This window comes from Rhincodon typus, chromosome 10 (genome assembly GCF_021869965.1).
Source record: "Rhincodon typus isolate 14 chromosome 10, sRhiTyp1.1, whole genome shotgun sequence".
Lineage (NCBI taxonomy): Eukaryota > Metazoa > Chordata > Chondrichthyes > Orectolobiformes > Rhincodontidae > Rhincodon > Rhincodon typus.
Window position 1 is genome coordinate 30,242,420 of NC_063341.1, and position 15,801 is coordinate 30,258,220.

The 15,801-nt window shown below is 40.0% G+C and overlaps 1 protein-coding gene across 8 annotated transcripts in view; it reads left to right on the forward strand.

Moving 5' to 3' along the window:
• raver2 (ribonucleoprotein, PTB-binding 2) overlaps nucleotides 1-15,801 on the forward strand; it is a 108,376-nt gene that overhangs the window by 42,896 nt on the left and 49,679 nt on the right. For 6 of the 8 annotated variants that reach the window (XR_007263015.1, XM_048601734.1, XM_048601727.1 and 3 more), the window contains exons 9-12: nucleotides 1,613-1,893; nucleotides 5,288-5,402; nucleotides 6,318-6,493; nucleotides 7,451-7,540. Coding sequence is in view for 7 of the 8 variants with exons in the window: in XM_048601734.1 (XP_048457691.1) it covers nucleotides 1,613-1,893; nucleotides 5,288-5,402; nucleotides 6,318-6,493; nucleotides 7,451-7,540 (662 nt within the window). In the remaining variant the exon portion in view is untranslated. The remainder of the gene's footprint in view (nucleotides 1-1,612; nucleotides 1,894-5,287; nucleotides 5,403-6,317; nucleotides 6,494-7,450; nucleotides 7,541-15,801) is intronic. The other 2 variants (XM_048601732.1, XM_048601733.1) reach the window with 1 other exon arrangement.

Sequence of the window (15,801 nt, forward strand, 5' to 3'; positions counted from 1 at the left end):
CCAACTTTGTGGAATAAAATGCTAACTTCTTTTAGGGTATTCCATGTCAATAGCAAGAGCTTATTAGCTCTGGTGCAGAATGGCCAAATATGAAGAGCAGTTGGTTGTAATTAAATTGAACAGTTGGTCAGAAGACTAAATATGTGGCAAAGCTGAAATACAAATAACATACGATTAATAATTAACTTAAATGAGGCATCCTGAGGTCCTTTACAGGAGGATTATAAAAGTAAGATGTGACATTGAGCCACATAAGGAATTGTTGGTTCAGGTGACCAAAAGCTTGGTCAAAGAGCTACGTTTTAAGTGTCTTAGAGAAAAGTAAGGTGGAATGTTGTAAGGAAGGAATTTCAGAGCCTGGGCTGTCAGTGGTGGTGCAACTAAAATTGGGAATGTAGTGCAATTAGAGTGGACCTGTCAGTTTTTGTTCTCCATTTTGTTTAGGTACTATAGAAAATAAGTTACCAGCATATGCATGTCTAATCAAATTAACTATATATTTAATTCCAATATTTCAAAGTTTTGAGTAAATCCTTCCAGTTGGTACTGTATGGAACTGCATGATCAGACAGTTGGGATGCAAGTTTGATCTTTGACTGCAGGTATCCAATGCAAACTATTTGTTGTCAGCTTATTATTATTGGATGTGATTGAATATGCTTTTCATTAGATTTTTGGTGTGATCCCAACTGATACTGTACCAGTCGGACTCCAGACTGAAACTTGGCTTGATAGCTATTAGGTTTACCCAAAACACAACACTGCTGCGATACCCAAAACTACATTATGTATCATACCAAAACAAATCTCTTATACAGTGCTCACATTAGAGTCCCTATCCACAATACCTCCACTGAGATCAAATCACTTCTGACTTTAATATGCAGACTGGAACCACAGGTTTTTTTTTCTGGAGCTATTATACACTGAGCTTAAGTGCACTCTGTTTTTTAGTAACCTCTTTGAGGTTTTATCCCAACACTTCTGGCCTGGGACTGATTCTTGATTCTAGTTCTACCAAATGCACTCTATCCATTCCTTCTCGGAAGCTCTAGCCTATACAACCTCCCTAGTCCAAGGTTTGCCCAATACCCCAAAGTAAAACTTTAAAAAATTGCCCTTTTGAGCTATGGGTGTTTTCTTTCAGCTTTAAGAAAAGTAAATTCCAGACATCTGTAATAAACTTGACATCCTGTTATTTACCTCGAAGGTAAGTAAAAATCCATTAGTTTGAAAACTCCGCTTCAAAAATTGCTTTAAAGAAATCACCATGCCTACAGAAATATTTATAAATTAACTAACTTCAGAGACACTGAAAACCCACAAGTTACTAACTCAAACAAAAAAAAAACCCAACTTGCGGTATATGATGTTGAAGAAAATATATAAATCAGAGTGTGCTTAAGACATCATAATAATTCATGGTGAGGTATTGTGTGCCAAATCTAACTTGTACCTGAATGGGAGTGCCTTTAATGTGGAAAGAGAGTCTTCCCTAAAATACATAAGAGAAAAGCATATTTAGGATAGTTGGATATAATTGCTTTAAGATGCACCTACACAAAACTAAATTATTTTGTTGCTAGCTACTTGTATCTGTTTCTTGACACAGGTATTCCAGTTCCAGCATTGCCTGTTGAATTCACTAAAGTGGTTACTCAGCCGCTAGTGGGGGCCTTATCATTTCAGTCGAATCAGAAACTCCTGGGACAAAATACAAATGAGCATAAAGCAATGTTGGAAAAGCCAAATGTAGTCGTTGGGCCATCTCCAGTTTCTGCTTCAATGACTCAGGCACATCTTCAAGGAATTCCTAATTCAGTCCTGAGTAGCTTGACCAGTCAGCAAAAACTGCAAACCCAGCCTAAAGTGTCTATGAGTAGTGCTGTTTGGGTAAGTAATATTGAGGTACTTCTTCCTTTGTTATATTCTTTCCGCCATTTCTGTTTACACCCCACACCTAGTATTTCGTGCACCTTCAATGCAAATATTAATATTGCTTGTTATGGAAGTGTGTGGAAGAAGTTATCGGGTTGTTTTCTTAGGATATATTTCATGGTGAAGTATTAGATTGTAGAATGGTTGATCTTGTGTGGCATTGTTTACAGACAACTAATAACTTGTACTAAGATAACAAGGTGTAGAGCTGGATGAACACAGCAGGCTAAGCAGCATTAGAGGAGCAGGAAAGCTGACGTTTCGGGTCTGGACCCTTCTCTAATAATTTGTACTAGTTCCCTTAAGGTATTTTTGACTTAGTTTTTACTTAACCGCCATCAATTTTCAACTTCCGTCATCTGATTTTATTACCTGAGACTTGATTGGACTAAAATGCTTTTCAAAAAGAGAAGAAAACGCAGACTTAGATGGCCATAGTGGTCATCTGACCAGGTTGAGCCAAGCTCATGAAAATAATATGACAGGAGTCTGAAACAAAATTAAAAAGGCACTGAGACTCAGTCAGGTATTAAGAAACAAAAACGGAAATTGCTGGAAAAACTCAGCAGGTCTGGCAGCATCTGTGGGTATGGAGAGAAATCAGTGTTAACGTTTCGGGTCCAGTGACCCTTCTTCAGAACTGGGGGTGAATCTGAGCCAGAGGCGTTTACTGAGGAATGTGTTGTAGCAGTAGAAGTGAGTTTTGGTAACTCCTGACAAGGTATTTACTGATGATGAACAAGAAAAAAGATTGGAATGGAAATCCTGTTAGAGGAGCAGAACATCTAGGTCGGCCTACCTTGAAGAGATGTGGCAGTGACTTAAGAACTGAATGAAGCACCGAAAGAGCTGCAGATGCTAGAAATCTGAAACGAAAACAAACAGTTGGAAAATCTCAGCACGTCTGGCAGCATTAATAGAGAGAAATTGGAGTTGATGTTTCGGGTTCAGTGAACCTTCTTATCAACCGGCGAAGAAATATTATGAAACCCTCATCCCTGTTTCTGATTTGCACCTTCCTGGAAGTTTCAATTACTGGGATGAAAGCCATTTGCGATTTATTGCACTTGGAAGGAAAAAATGTTAGATATGGAAATACGTTAGTGAACTGTATTTCAAGAAAACAGCTTTGGGGTAGGTGAGAAAAAGGACATGGTTTGATAATGGCAAAGACTGAAAGACCCCTCTCCTCTATATCCTCAACCCCATGGCATCCTAACCAGACATACCTAGAATTTGTATGGCTTAAGCAACTTGCTTTTGGCAGATATGTATGGACTCTTGAAATTGAGGCCTCTTACAAAAACATTCTTGAGGTGATTCTCCTTGAGTTTATTACCTGAATACCCTTTTCAATCCAGAAACATGGAGAGGAACAGAGGATAAGGTGCAGACAGGCAGCTCTTCTGCCTGACACCAACTTAAACTCAGGGAAGCTGCTGTGTGGAAACTGTCACAGACAGAGAGATATGGGTGAGGTAAATGCTCCTGCCACAATCTGGAGAAAAAAGGAAAGCCAGGCAGAGAAATTAAAACTGTCCCCCAAACATTAAAAGGGATTTGGATGAGAAACCACCCCAGTTGCTGCTGTTGAAAGATGACTGTGTGTAATTGAAAACTTTATTTATAGCAGAAATTTGAGCTGAAAAGCCAGTGTTTGTAGTAGTAAAGGTGGTCAATGTCTGATGGACATGACTGTTGATGAGGATAGCGGGTAGGAGTTTACACTGAAAGGAATGATGACCACTGACTGCTGTAAACAGCCAGAGAGTGCATTCTGCATTCTCTTAAAATATTGGGTACTCAACACCCACTGCTAGTGGGTAAAATAAAAGATTTTCTACCTGAATGTAAGTTTTTGGCATGTTGGCAAAAGTGCTCATGGAAAAAGGTATGAGGTGCCACTGGTGGTTACAGTTTATTTCAACTAAACTTCTTTCGGATCTTATGCTGGCATAGGCCAGATTAGGATTAACTGTTTTATTGGGAAATGATTGAGTTGGCAATAGGATATCACCCATCAAATAGATGAGGGCATACCAGAGCATCTGGGAGGGTGGAGAGAGCCAGGACTGAAAGGCCAGGAACAGTGAGGTTCAGAAGTCCTACACTAGTCAGTAAAACCAGTAAGGGCCACGGAATTAAACAGGGCTGAAATCTAGCCAGCAGGATCAGAATGGATCAAGATGGAACCTGGAGTTAGGCCAATAGTCATAAAATAAGACAACGAAGGGCCAGTGAAAATGACAAAAGTTGACAGGAAAGAGTCAGAGGTCTGTTTAACAAGAGACCTCCTCATAAAATTGCAGGAAGACCAGTGGAGTTCTCTGTGAGACCAGCTGTACGTGTGAAGGTAAAGTGGAAGAACTGCATGTGAGGAAAGAAGAAAGTGAACATCCACCCGATGGCAGTAGATTTTCAGGGAAAGTGGAATAGGTTAGGTTCCCAATATGAAGGGTAATGGGAGCGGAACATAACCCAAAGTAGAGACTGAGTGAGGTGAAAAGTTACCCAGTGGGATTTCAAAGGACCAAAACTAAGCTTCAAACTTTGACCAGTCCACTCGGGTACTTGTAAGTTTGATGAGAGAGATATGTGGGATGAGAGTCCAGATGTTGCACGAGATGAAAACATTGTATTACATCCTGCAGACCTTGTAGAAATCAAATTTGTAAAAATGCCTGCATCAGTTCTGTGGATTATAGAACTGGCTGATGTAAAGTTAAAACTTGGGAAGTGGCATGGAACAAGGCTGACTTCCATCCATGAAGCCGATTTTTGAATCCAAGTTACGATGCAGAAAGTGAATTTTGTCCCGATGTGTATCATATCCCAACTATTGTTGGTTCATAATGAAAAGAACGCTCGCCATAGAGGAAGAAGCTGTCTCGTATTGAGGTGTCGGATTGTAACAACCAAGCCACCCAAGCTCACTTTTGGGCAAAGTTAAAATAAATTGCATGACCCTCCCTTCATTTTGCCTAAATCAAAGTCTGCCCAAAACAACGATCTTATAAACTTTATTTGTAAACAAAAATATCAGCATCCAAGTTTACACGTGGAAATGGTCATTTTGAGCAAGGTACTAGAGGTGACTAGGCATTTGGGAGAAATGCCTCTGAAGCAAGAGATACCTAGAAAAGCAGCAAAATTGTTTTCTCATAATTTTAGAAACCTGACTCTTAAGAATACCACCAAATTTTGTTAATCCAGGAACTTAATGTAATTATATAAGGAATACCAGAAAGGAGTCCATATTGATTGTAAAAACTGTTCTATTTATTCTGTTATCTCAAATAGATGGTTGGCAGAGGAAAAATGTGTTGTTCAAATCTCCTTTTCTCCACAGACTACTGCAGTAAGCAACCAAACGTCGTTGTTGGGAATCCCTCCACCTGATCTAAAAGTACCGAACAATCCTTATCTTAACTTTTGCAATATACTGCCCAATCTGAGTTTGCAAGGTAAGAAATCTGGGGGGGATCCCCTCTTCAGCGTGTCAGTGAGTAAGATCAACTAGTTTTAGTAATGTTTCAGAAGGAAAATGGAACTGCTCAGACCAGTGCTTCCCGAGCATTTTCCAACTGTGACCCAGTTTTGAAGCTTTAAATGGTCATGATCTTGTTGAGAGCTTTTCGGGTGGGGCAACACTGGTCCTGAGCTCCTTAAGATCTCAATCCCACTTGGTGTCCTGAATCTCACTTAAAGGAATCCTTGAATTGAATTTTTGTTTTTAAATAGGATAATGAGGAGCCACTGCAAATAATCTGCCGTTGATGCAAGGCAAAATGCTGCATCAAAGAACTAAGTGTAAGGGAATATTTCAACTCAAATCATTCTCTCTCGTTTCCCCCCCACCCCCCATCTGTCCTGCTCCCATGCCACCATTCAACATATCATTACCTGTATTTCCAATTGAATTTGTTTCTTGATGCGTGTGAGAGATGTAGGTATGCAGCATACTAGTATGGTATTCAGGTTGACTGTACTCTCTGATCACCTACAGTTGATTTGTTCCAATTTAAAATGTACCTACACAGAGGGATTTTTGGGCTTGAGATTATTTTTCTGCACTAAGATCTGTTGTTTACTTTGGAAGTATAATATCCAATCTTCAAAATTTAGATATTTGCTAAATGTAAATGTGTGGGCAAAACCAAGCTTTCTAATATTAGAAGTTCTTTAATTTTGTTTGTTATTTCATGAAGCGAAGTGAAGATGATGAAAATCTGCCACTGTGAAGTTGCAACCTTAAAGAAAAATAGGAAGATACTTTTCTAAACTTTTTTTTTTTTGTTACCTTCACTTCCCAATGTACCCAACTAATCTATCACTTCTGTTATTCTAAATTTTTAAATGTGATCTTGTGTTCCCTTCAGTTGGAAACGCCAATAAGCATAATCCCGGGCAACAGCAGACTGGAGTACTGGAATCCATGTTAAATCCAGCAATTTCCAGGGCAACCACAGCACCTGAACTGCTGCAGACATCCGCCTCGCAGTATGCATTTGACTGCTATCCTGAGTACACGTCAAGCTGTGGGGAATATTCACAGGTAGAGATGCAAAAAGCAGTTTGCAGTGGCTGCTATCAAATCATTTGAGTTGGATTTTTAAATATATTAATTTTCCATTGGTCTTGGTAGGACTAATCTAAATGTATAAAACAGTATACTTGTGCTTTATTAAAACGTGAAATGTGCCCAACAGAATGCAGCCAAAATATATTACAGTTTAATTTTAGCCTAATTCTTAACTATGCACTAGATGAGCTTGCACACTGACTTTCCTTGTAACATTTGTGTTTCAAAGCAATTTGTTTGAACTGAAAAACAATGAGAAGGGGACAGACCAGGATAACTAAGCAGGCTTCTGGAATTTCAAGGGTGAGAAGTTTGAATTGTTGGTCAGATGAGGGTTAGCCACAAAGATGAAAGGCTGAAGAGGAAAAAAATGATTAGGATGGAATCTAAGACGTTTATGGTTGGTGTAGTTGTTTTCCACACAACTGTGTGGATGCAATTCTAGAAAATGCCACTTTCAATGTTTTGAAATTTTTTTTTTTTTTGGAGAAGTGTGTTGTGCAACAAGTATGTGATTTTGATCAATCATCTTTGAAAGTAGCTGAAAAATAGTCTATCACTTGTCATAAAATTGGTTAGGTTTTCTGAAGGAATCTACTGTTCTTTGTTTTTAAAAAAAAGTTTTGTTGGGGAAATTTGGCAAGGCAGCAAGGACCACAATGTCACATGAATGTGAAGCAAAATTCACAAAAGATTGGGAGCAGTGGATAACAAGATACTTTCTTGGGGTGAGGGGGTGTGGTGGTTTGAAAATTCATGGTAGTATGATGTTGCAACAGGGGAGAGTTCATTTTAAAAAATGGTAGGCCTGGGTACTAAATATTCCTAGATAAATTATTAGAGATGAATTGAAGATGAATACTTTTCAGTACTATACTATGTGAGACAAAGTATGGAAAGAGGCCTGTGAAATTGTTTCTGTATTGGTAGGATACCATGCAACAGTGGTACCAGAGCTATGTTCCATCACATAACTCCTCTGAGGCGTTTGTCGCAGGCTATGAAAAAGAGCAGTGTGAGGTAAGTGAGATTGCCATTAATTAGTTATTACATAAATAGGCCTATGAGTTCTAAAAGACCCATGGTGCATCACAATTTATTTATTCTGAATTTTTGTATTCTGGATCCTTAAATAAAAATAAGCTAGATATTTTTGTATGCTCTGCCCTTGTTGGAGTCTTCTGTTAAATTCAGCAATTTTGCTGCAATATCTTGGTCAAGTCAGAGACCCCCTAGTGTTGCATCATACCTGTAGCTGCTGATTCATTTGGTGCACCAGCTTGAGACCAATGTGCTTTGCCATCATAGACGCTGTTGGTTTTAGATTGTCATAAGTTTTGTATACATAAACTCTGGAAGGGAGAGAGTCTGTTGAATGAGAGGATATTTCTTCTTCGAGAAATGATTTTTGGAGCAGTGATAGCTTGGACATAAAGTGAAGCTGAACACTGAACTACTTGCATAATAAAAAACAAAACGAGGCTGAGCTATGCTTTGACATTTCATGCCACAGTGGAGAGTTTGTGCGTGTATAATAAGGGTAAAGGGATATCTGTACCTCAAAGAGAAGAATCTGATTCGGAAGAGACAGTCTTTTCGAATTGGTCCTGGTGGTAGAAAATGATAATTCTTGCTTCCAGTTTGGTCACTTTTCTATTCTTAGAAAGAGGTGATGCACTTCAGTAAGTTTGTTTTTAAATGACAATGCCTACGTTATATCTACTAGCACTTATTCGTCTGTTCATTTCCTCTTACAAGTGGAAAGGCAACAAAATTTACTGCTAATGTCTTGTGTTGTTTACTAGCATGAATTAGCTATTCTTCATCCATGAGTAGAATGCATGAAGGCAGTGCATTTCCCTCAAGTAGAGGGGTTGTGTTGTGGCAGTGTCAAGTACTGTTGTCCACACGTGGCTCAATGCAATTTGTATGAACTTTTTGTTTTCGCCCCTTCCTAACTCCTTCTCTATTATATATTCACCAGGATGAATGTTGGAGGCTAGGCCAGCATTTATCTCTCAAAGGTGTTGGTGAGCTCCTGCCTTGATCTGCTGCAATCCGTATGGTATTAGTACTCCCACAATGCTGTTGGGGAGGGATTTCCATGATTTTCATGTGACAATGAAGGATTGGTGATATAGCTCAAAGTCTGAATGGTTTGTGGCTTGGAATGGAACTAGCTAGGTGATTTGAGACCACACATTTGGAAAGTGCTTGTACAAAAACAGAAATTGTCAGCGAAACTAAGCAGGTCTGGCTGCATCTACGGGGAAGTAGCAGAGTTAATGTTTTGAGTCTGTTCCCTCTCTTTTTGTTAGAACTGCTTTCTGTTTTTGTCTTGATATTTGCAATTCTTTGTTTTATTTCTTTGCATCTTGTTGGTACATGCTGCTGTCACAGTGCATCAGTGGTGGACGGAATAAATGCTGAAGGTGTTGGCTGGGGTGCTAGTCAAATAGGCTTATTTTGTCCTACATGGCATAAAGATGCTTGTGTTGCTGGAGCTGTGCTCATTTGGGCAATTGGGAGTATTTTATCATGCTCCTAACTTGTGCCTTGTAGATGCTGGATAGACTATGGGACTGGGAGGAGTGTGCAGCCATTCAGTGCCATTGAACCACTAGGAGAATGCGTGAGGAGGTCAGCAGTGATGACGTAAAAGCTGGCTGCACAGAGCCCCTCACACTGTTTCTATCTGTCAAGTGTGTGTCACCAGAAAACAGGTGATTGGTGGCTTTTACTTTGTCTTTTTTTTAAAGCTCGGGTGTTTAAAATCAGGCAGTATTTTCCCAACTGAAGAGTACAGTTAGAAAATTCTGTTTTAAAATGTTTAACATCCAAATTAAACAGAAAAGAGATGTCTAGGTAAGGATGTGTGGCAGCTGTAGACACTGGTGCAATCCATTTCAAGTGTTGGCTGCTTGAGTTCAGCTTGAAGTTGAAGCTGAAGTCTGATATATGACCAATGCAACATATCAGGGAAGAAGAAAGACTTGCCTGGACACTGTTTCGAGACACAGTCGCACCCATTGGATTAAATGCATCAAATATGGTCCAGGAAGGTGTGACTGAGTGAGGCAGGTATTGGGGTCTAGAATTTATCTTTAGAGTAGCCTTGGTCACTGTCCTTGTCTAATAGGTATGAGGCTCATGTTCCTGATGTTGGCAAGGCCATAGGCTGCAGAGAAGATGAGCGAACTTGCCAAAGTTTACTCGCACAGTGTCATTCAAGTCTGGGAGAAAAGAGGAAAATAGTGGGTAGCATATTTAAGAGAATAGATGCTGTTTACTAGAGCAAAGACGGTCCAGAAAGTTTTTTTTGTCTACCTCATACTGAAGTTTAGGACATCTCTTCTTGGCCAGACAGAAACTTGGAGGGAAAGGATCCAGGTGTTGTAGTCCACATAAGTACCAATGACGTAGGTAGGATGAGAGTGAATGCTCTGCTGAAGGATTATGAGCAGTTTCGGGCTAAATTAAAAAGCAGAACCACAAGGGGATTGATCTGCATGTAACTACCTGAACTATGTGCGAGTTGGCATAGGGGAAATGAGATTTGAGAGGTAAATGCAAAGTTCGGGTTAATGTGGAAGGAATGGGTTCTGATTCAAAAAAAAATATGCATATGAGATCATAATCTAATCTGCACAGAAGATTGATATGGTGTGTGGAAGCTTTAACTTCTGGTACTGGAAGCCACTGCTGCACACAGACCTTCGAGTTCTGCACAATAGAAAGAAAAATTAGAGAGAGCATAGGGCACCAGCATTAGTACTGGGAACGATGGTTGTTCAGTGGGGTCAGGCTTTATTTGAACCATGCTAGGACTGAGCAAATTGCGAAACGAGGGTTGTATTTAGGGCTTTAAACTAACTAATGTGGGTAGAGGTTCAATTCTAAGGCAGTTTCAAAAAATCAAAAGAAATGGGGGAGCAGAAATGCAGCGTAGTGAAGAGGTAAATGATAAAATGCAACAGGAAGGGGCAGAAAATGCAAACAGGTGTGCAGCAGAAAACAGAACCAGATTAAGTAATGGTTAAAAAGTCAAAGCTCAAGGCTCTCTATCTGAATGCATACAACATTTGTAGAAAGATAAATGGAGTAAATGAATGAGACTTGATAGCTATCTCGGAGGTGTGGTTACAGGGTTACCAGGGCTGATGGCTCAATATTCAAGGGTATTTGATGTCCTGGAAAAGCAGATAAAAAGAAAAGATGGTGACAAAGCATTTTGAATAAAGGAAGGTATCAGTGCAGTGGTGCACAGCGACACAAGTGCAATTGATAGTGATGTTGAATCAGTTTGGATGGAAATAAGGAGTAGCAAGGGATAGAAATCATGCATGGGAGTCGTCTACAGTGCCCCAAAGAGTTGGTTCACTGGTAGGACAATGTACAAATCAACAAATAATGGAGCCATGTCAGAAGGGCTATATAATTGATATTGGTGATTTTAATCTGCACATCAACTAGGCACATCGGATGGACAAGAGGAATGTGGGAATTGAATTTGTGGTACGCATTAGGGTTTTTCATTAGACAATATGTGCACAAATGACCTTGGAACAGTCATTTTCGGACTTAGTAATGTGTGATGACTTGGGATTAATTTTGTACTTATGGGTTCTCTACTGGGTAGTGATTACAACATGTTAGAATTTCAAATTCAGATTGAAGGAGAGCAAATGGGGTCTCAAACCAGCATTCTCAACTGAAATAGGGGCAATCAGTTAGTGATATAAAGAAGGAGCTGCCTAAAATAGGCAGGGAAAATGGACTTGAGGGAAAGATAAGTCAGCAGATATTTCATAACACTCGGAAATTTTTTTGCTTTATAAAAAGGACTCAGAGAATAACAAACGACCTGCAGTTAACAAGGGTGGACAAAGAGACTATCCAATCAAAAATTGAGGCATATGAAACAGGAAAACTAGTGATGAGTCAGAGATTTGGAAAATTTTTAGGAACCAATAGTGGATGACTAAAAAATACATTACATTTGTAACAAGAGATAACAAGGTGTAGAGCTGGATGAACACAGCAGGCCGAGCAGGAAGGCTGACGTTTTAGGCCTAGACCCTTCAGATTTTCTGAAGAAGGGTCTAGGCCTGAAATGTCAGCCTTCCTGCTCCTCTGATGCTGCTTGGCCTGCTGTGTTCATCCAGCTCTACACCTTGTTATCTCAGATTCTCCAGCATCTGCAGTTCCTACTATCTCTGAAACATTACATTTGTATATAGCCCTTAAGCTGTTGATGATTTGCCCCTTGACCATCTGCACTCCATTTCCCCCAGTGCTGTTAGGGAGAGATTTATTACCTATATGATGGTTGGAAGATCATTGAACCTGTTGAACACTGAGGGATTCCTGCAGTGATATCCTGTGCCTCAGATGATTGACCTCAAACAACCACAAACATCTTGCTTTTTGTGTTAGTTATGACTCTAACAAACAGGTTTTTCTCCCCCTAATTCCCATTGGTTTGAATTTTTTATGCCTGTTTCATACTCAGTCAAATACTGCCTTGATCTGACTAGCAATTTGTCACTTACACCCTGGAGTTCAGTTCTCTTGTCCATATTTGGACTAAGGTTGCGAGGAGGTCAGAAGTTGAGTGGGCTTGGTGAAACTTAAATTGAAAAGCAATGTCTGTCTTACTCTGCTGTCCTCACATTCAGAACCTTCCCCATCAATCCTTCCTTTTTACCCTGCTACTTCGAATTCCTCCACTACCCCTCTCTATCAGTATGAAGTCTTCCTTAATGGAATGAGTAAATCTCGCTGCTAAGATATTGGTCCCTTTCCAGTTTTGGTTAGACCCATCCTTTCTGAACAGGTCTTTTCTATCCCAAAAGGCATTCCAATTGTCCAAAATCCTGAAGCCCTGAGCAATACACTAGCTCTTTCAGCCATTGATTTATCTCCTTTTAACTTTTGTTCCTTCTCTTGTTTGAGTTTGGCATTGGGAGTAAAGCAGAAATTACTATCTTTAAGGTTCTATTTTTTAATCTTCTACCTAACCTCTTAAATTCACTCTATTCTGCTTTAGCCTTTTCACTAAAAATGTCATTCCTACCAATGCGGACAATAATTTCTGGCTTCTCAATCTCACCTTTTAATAATATGCTTGAAATGTTCAGAAACATCCTTAATTCTAGCACCAGGAAAGCAAACAACCATCCTAAATTTATGCTCACTGCCATAGAATCTCTTGTCCATATCCCTGACAGGACAGTCTCCTTTTACGATAATTCTACTAAATGCTGCCTAACATAAGAATCATTCCAAGTGTCCAGTGACTGAGTGCCCCTTTCATTTTCCCCAGGTGTGTTTGGGTCCTCTTTCAAAAGACTTTTTGGTTTTCGGATATATGGATAAAAGATACCCAACCTATATTGAGAAAGTGTTTGTAATTGCCTGTAGCTTTTGCAGTGTTCGTTGTGTGACGATACTGTGGTTTTAAGAGGTGTATTTTTTCCTTTTTTTTTGTAGAGAGATTGAGACAGATTTGGTGAGGGGTCTACTTCAAGCCAATTAAAGTAAACAGCTTGTGAAGGTTAAAGGAGATAAATCAATGGCTGAAAGAGCTAGTGTATTGTTCAGGGCTTCAGGATTTTGGACAATTGGAATGCCTTTTGGGATAGAAAAGACCTGTTCAAAAAGTTTTAAAAGTTGGAACAATAGGAGCAGCCTGAATGGGGTCAAGCTCCCAAAGAACTAGGATTTTTTGTTTAATTTTCAGTAGCTGTTGGGTTTGTAAAAGCTGTTACATCTCTTGCTCTTGCTCTGATGCAGCTAAAAGCTTCAGTTTTCTTCCTGATGTCGGAACTGTACATGAGATGATCTGTTACTGAATTTGCCTTTGCCAAAGGTGTGCTTATGGGATGTTACTATATAAGAACAATTAGAGTAGTTTATTATTTTAATACTTTGTTGGAATTACAGTTAATCCAATTCTCTTCATTTATTTTCTGCATTTTAACTATAGTGTATGGCTAAAGTGTGTTTTGCTTCAAGCCTGATAGTTTGACCGATTGAATTGCATCTGGAACGCAATGCCAGGTGCTTGCCTTTAATTTAAGAAAATGTTAGGTGACAAGTTTTGAGGAGTGTTTGGCCTGGTCTATAACGGTTGCCTTCAATAGTTTCCTTATTGCCTGGATTGAATCAAGTTGGCTGGAGGCTGACACCTCTGATACTGGAGACCCTCAAGAGACACAAATGTGAATTTTGGCACTTCTGGCTGAAGATTAATACCAGTCCCTTGTCTTTTACACTGCTGTATTAGTCTCCCACTATCACTGGGGATGGAATATTGTGGAGTCTCTTCCAGCAAATAGTTTAATTATCCACTGCTATTCATGACAGGATGAGGCACGTCTGCAGAGGTTAGATCTGATCCATTGCAGTGGGATTACTTAACCTTTGTCTATTGTATGCTACATCCACTGTAGAATAGAAGTAATCCTGTGTTGACATCCAATTTTTAGGTATTCCTGGGCTGATACTGGCGTGCTTAAGGATGTCTCTAAACATTTCAAGCATATTATTAAGGGTGAGATTGAGAAGCCAGAAATTATTGTACACAATGGTAAGAATGGCATTTTTAGGGAAAAAGTTAAAGCAGTATAGAGTGAATTTAAGTTGAACCAAAGTTGATCCCCTGGCTTGGCTGCAGTGATGGTGAGGGTTATGCTGGACCATGAGATTGTGGTTGAATACAATTCTGATAGCCAGCAGTGTCTTGTGAATGCTTAGTTTTGAGTTAGATTTGTTTGAAAGGTGTCTGACTCAGCACTGTGGTTTACTCCTCCATTGACACAAGGGAGGGTGATGCCACTCTGAATATGGGCCTTTATTTCCATGAGGACTGCGTAGTAGTCATTCATACTGTCATGGATATATGCATCTGCTATATTTAGATTGGTGAGGACAAAGACAAATACATGTTCCCTTTTGCTGGTTCCCTCACCAACTGCTGCAGACCCAGTCTAACAGCTTTGTCCTCTAGGAATCAACCAGCTCAGTCTGTAATGGTGCTGCTAGGACATTCTTTATAATGGACTTAGAAGTACTGAGGGTGCAAGGAACTTCAAAGTGGTGATCAAAAGGAGAAGAACTGATTCATCAGCCAGTGGTGGGGGTGATGCCACCAAGAATCAGTGGGTTTCCTTGCCCACATTTGATCTGATGCCGTGAGACCTCCATGGGGTCTGAAGTCAATGATCAGGACTCCCAGACAAATCCCTCCCAATAGTATACAACTGTTTTGTCAACTCTGGTGGAATGGTCATGTTGTCCGTGTGATAGTCTTATGCTTGGAATTATACCTTAGTGTCAGACTGTGGCTTGACTAGTCTGTGGGACATTTCTTCAATTTCAACTCAAGGCCCCAAGTGTTGTTAAGAAGGACTTTGCAGAGTCCACAGGACTCCTGAGTATTTCTCATTTCCAGTGCCTTGGTTGATGCCAGTTGGTCCTTCTGGTTTCATGTCTTAGATAAGACTTTGTAGTGGTTAGATGCAACTTGAGTGGCTTGCTAGGCTGTTTAAGGACATTGAAGAATAAACTGTTGCTGTGAATTTGGAATCACGCGTAGGCCAGACCAGATGAGGATGTCAGAATTTCTTTCTCTAAAGGACATTAATGAACTGCATGTGTTTCTGCAGCAATCAACAAAAATGTTTTCATGGTCACTATTAGACTAGCTACAGTCGTTTAATTCCAGATTTATTAATTGAATTCAAAATGCACCATCAGCTTTTGTTTAATTTGAAGTTATATCCCCAGAACATGGTCCTGGGTCTCTGGATTGCTAGTCCAGTACCAAATGCCATCTCCCCACTTGGTGTAAAGGCCTGTTGTAATGCTACAACATTATTCTGACTTCAGGTTAATTAATTAAGCCTAAAACACAAATTGCTGGAAAAGCTCATGGGGTCTGGCAGCATCTGTGGAGAGAAGGCTGAGTTGACATTTTGGGTCCAGTGATCCTTCTGTTCTGAAATGTTAACCGTAGAATCATAGAATCCCTATGGTTTGGAAACAGGCCATTTGGCCCACCGAGTCCACACTGGCCCTCTAAAGAGCAGCCCACCCCCCGCACAGTGTAACCCTGTAACCCCAGATTTGCCATAGCTAATCCATCTAGCTTGCACATCTCTAGACACTATGGACAATTTAGCATGGCCAGTCCACCTAACCTGCACATCTTTGGACTGTGGGAGGAAGCCCACACAGACACAGACACAGACACAGACACAGACACAGACACAGACACA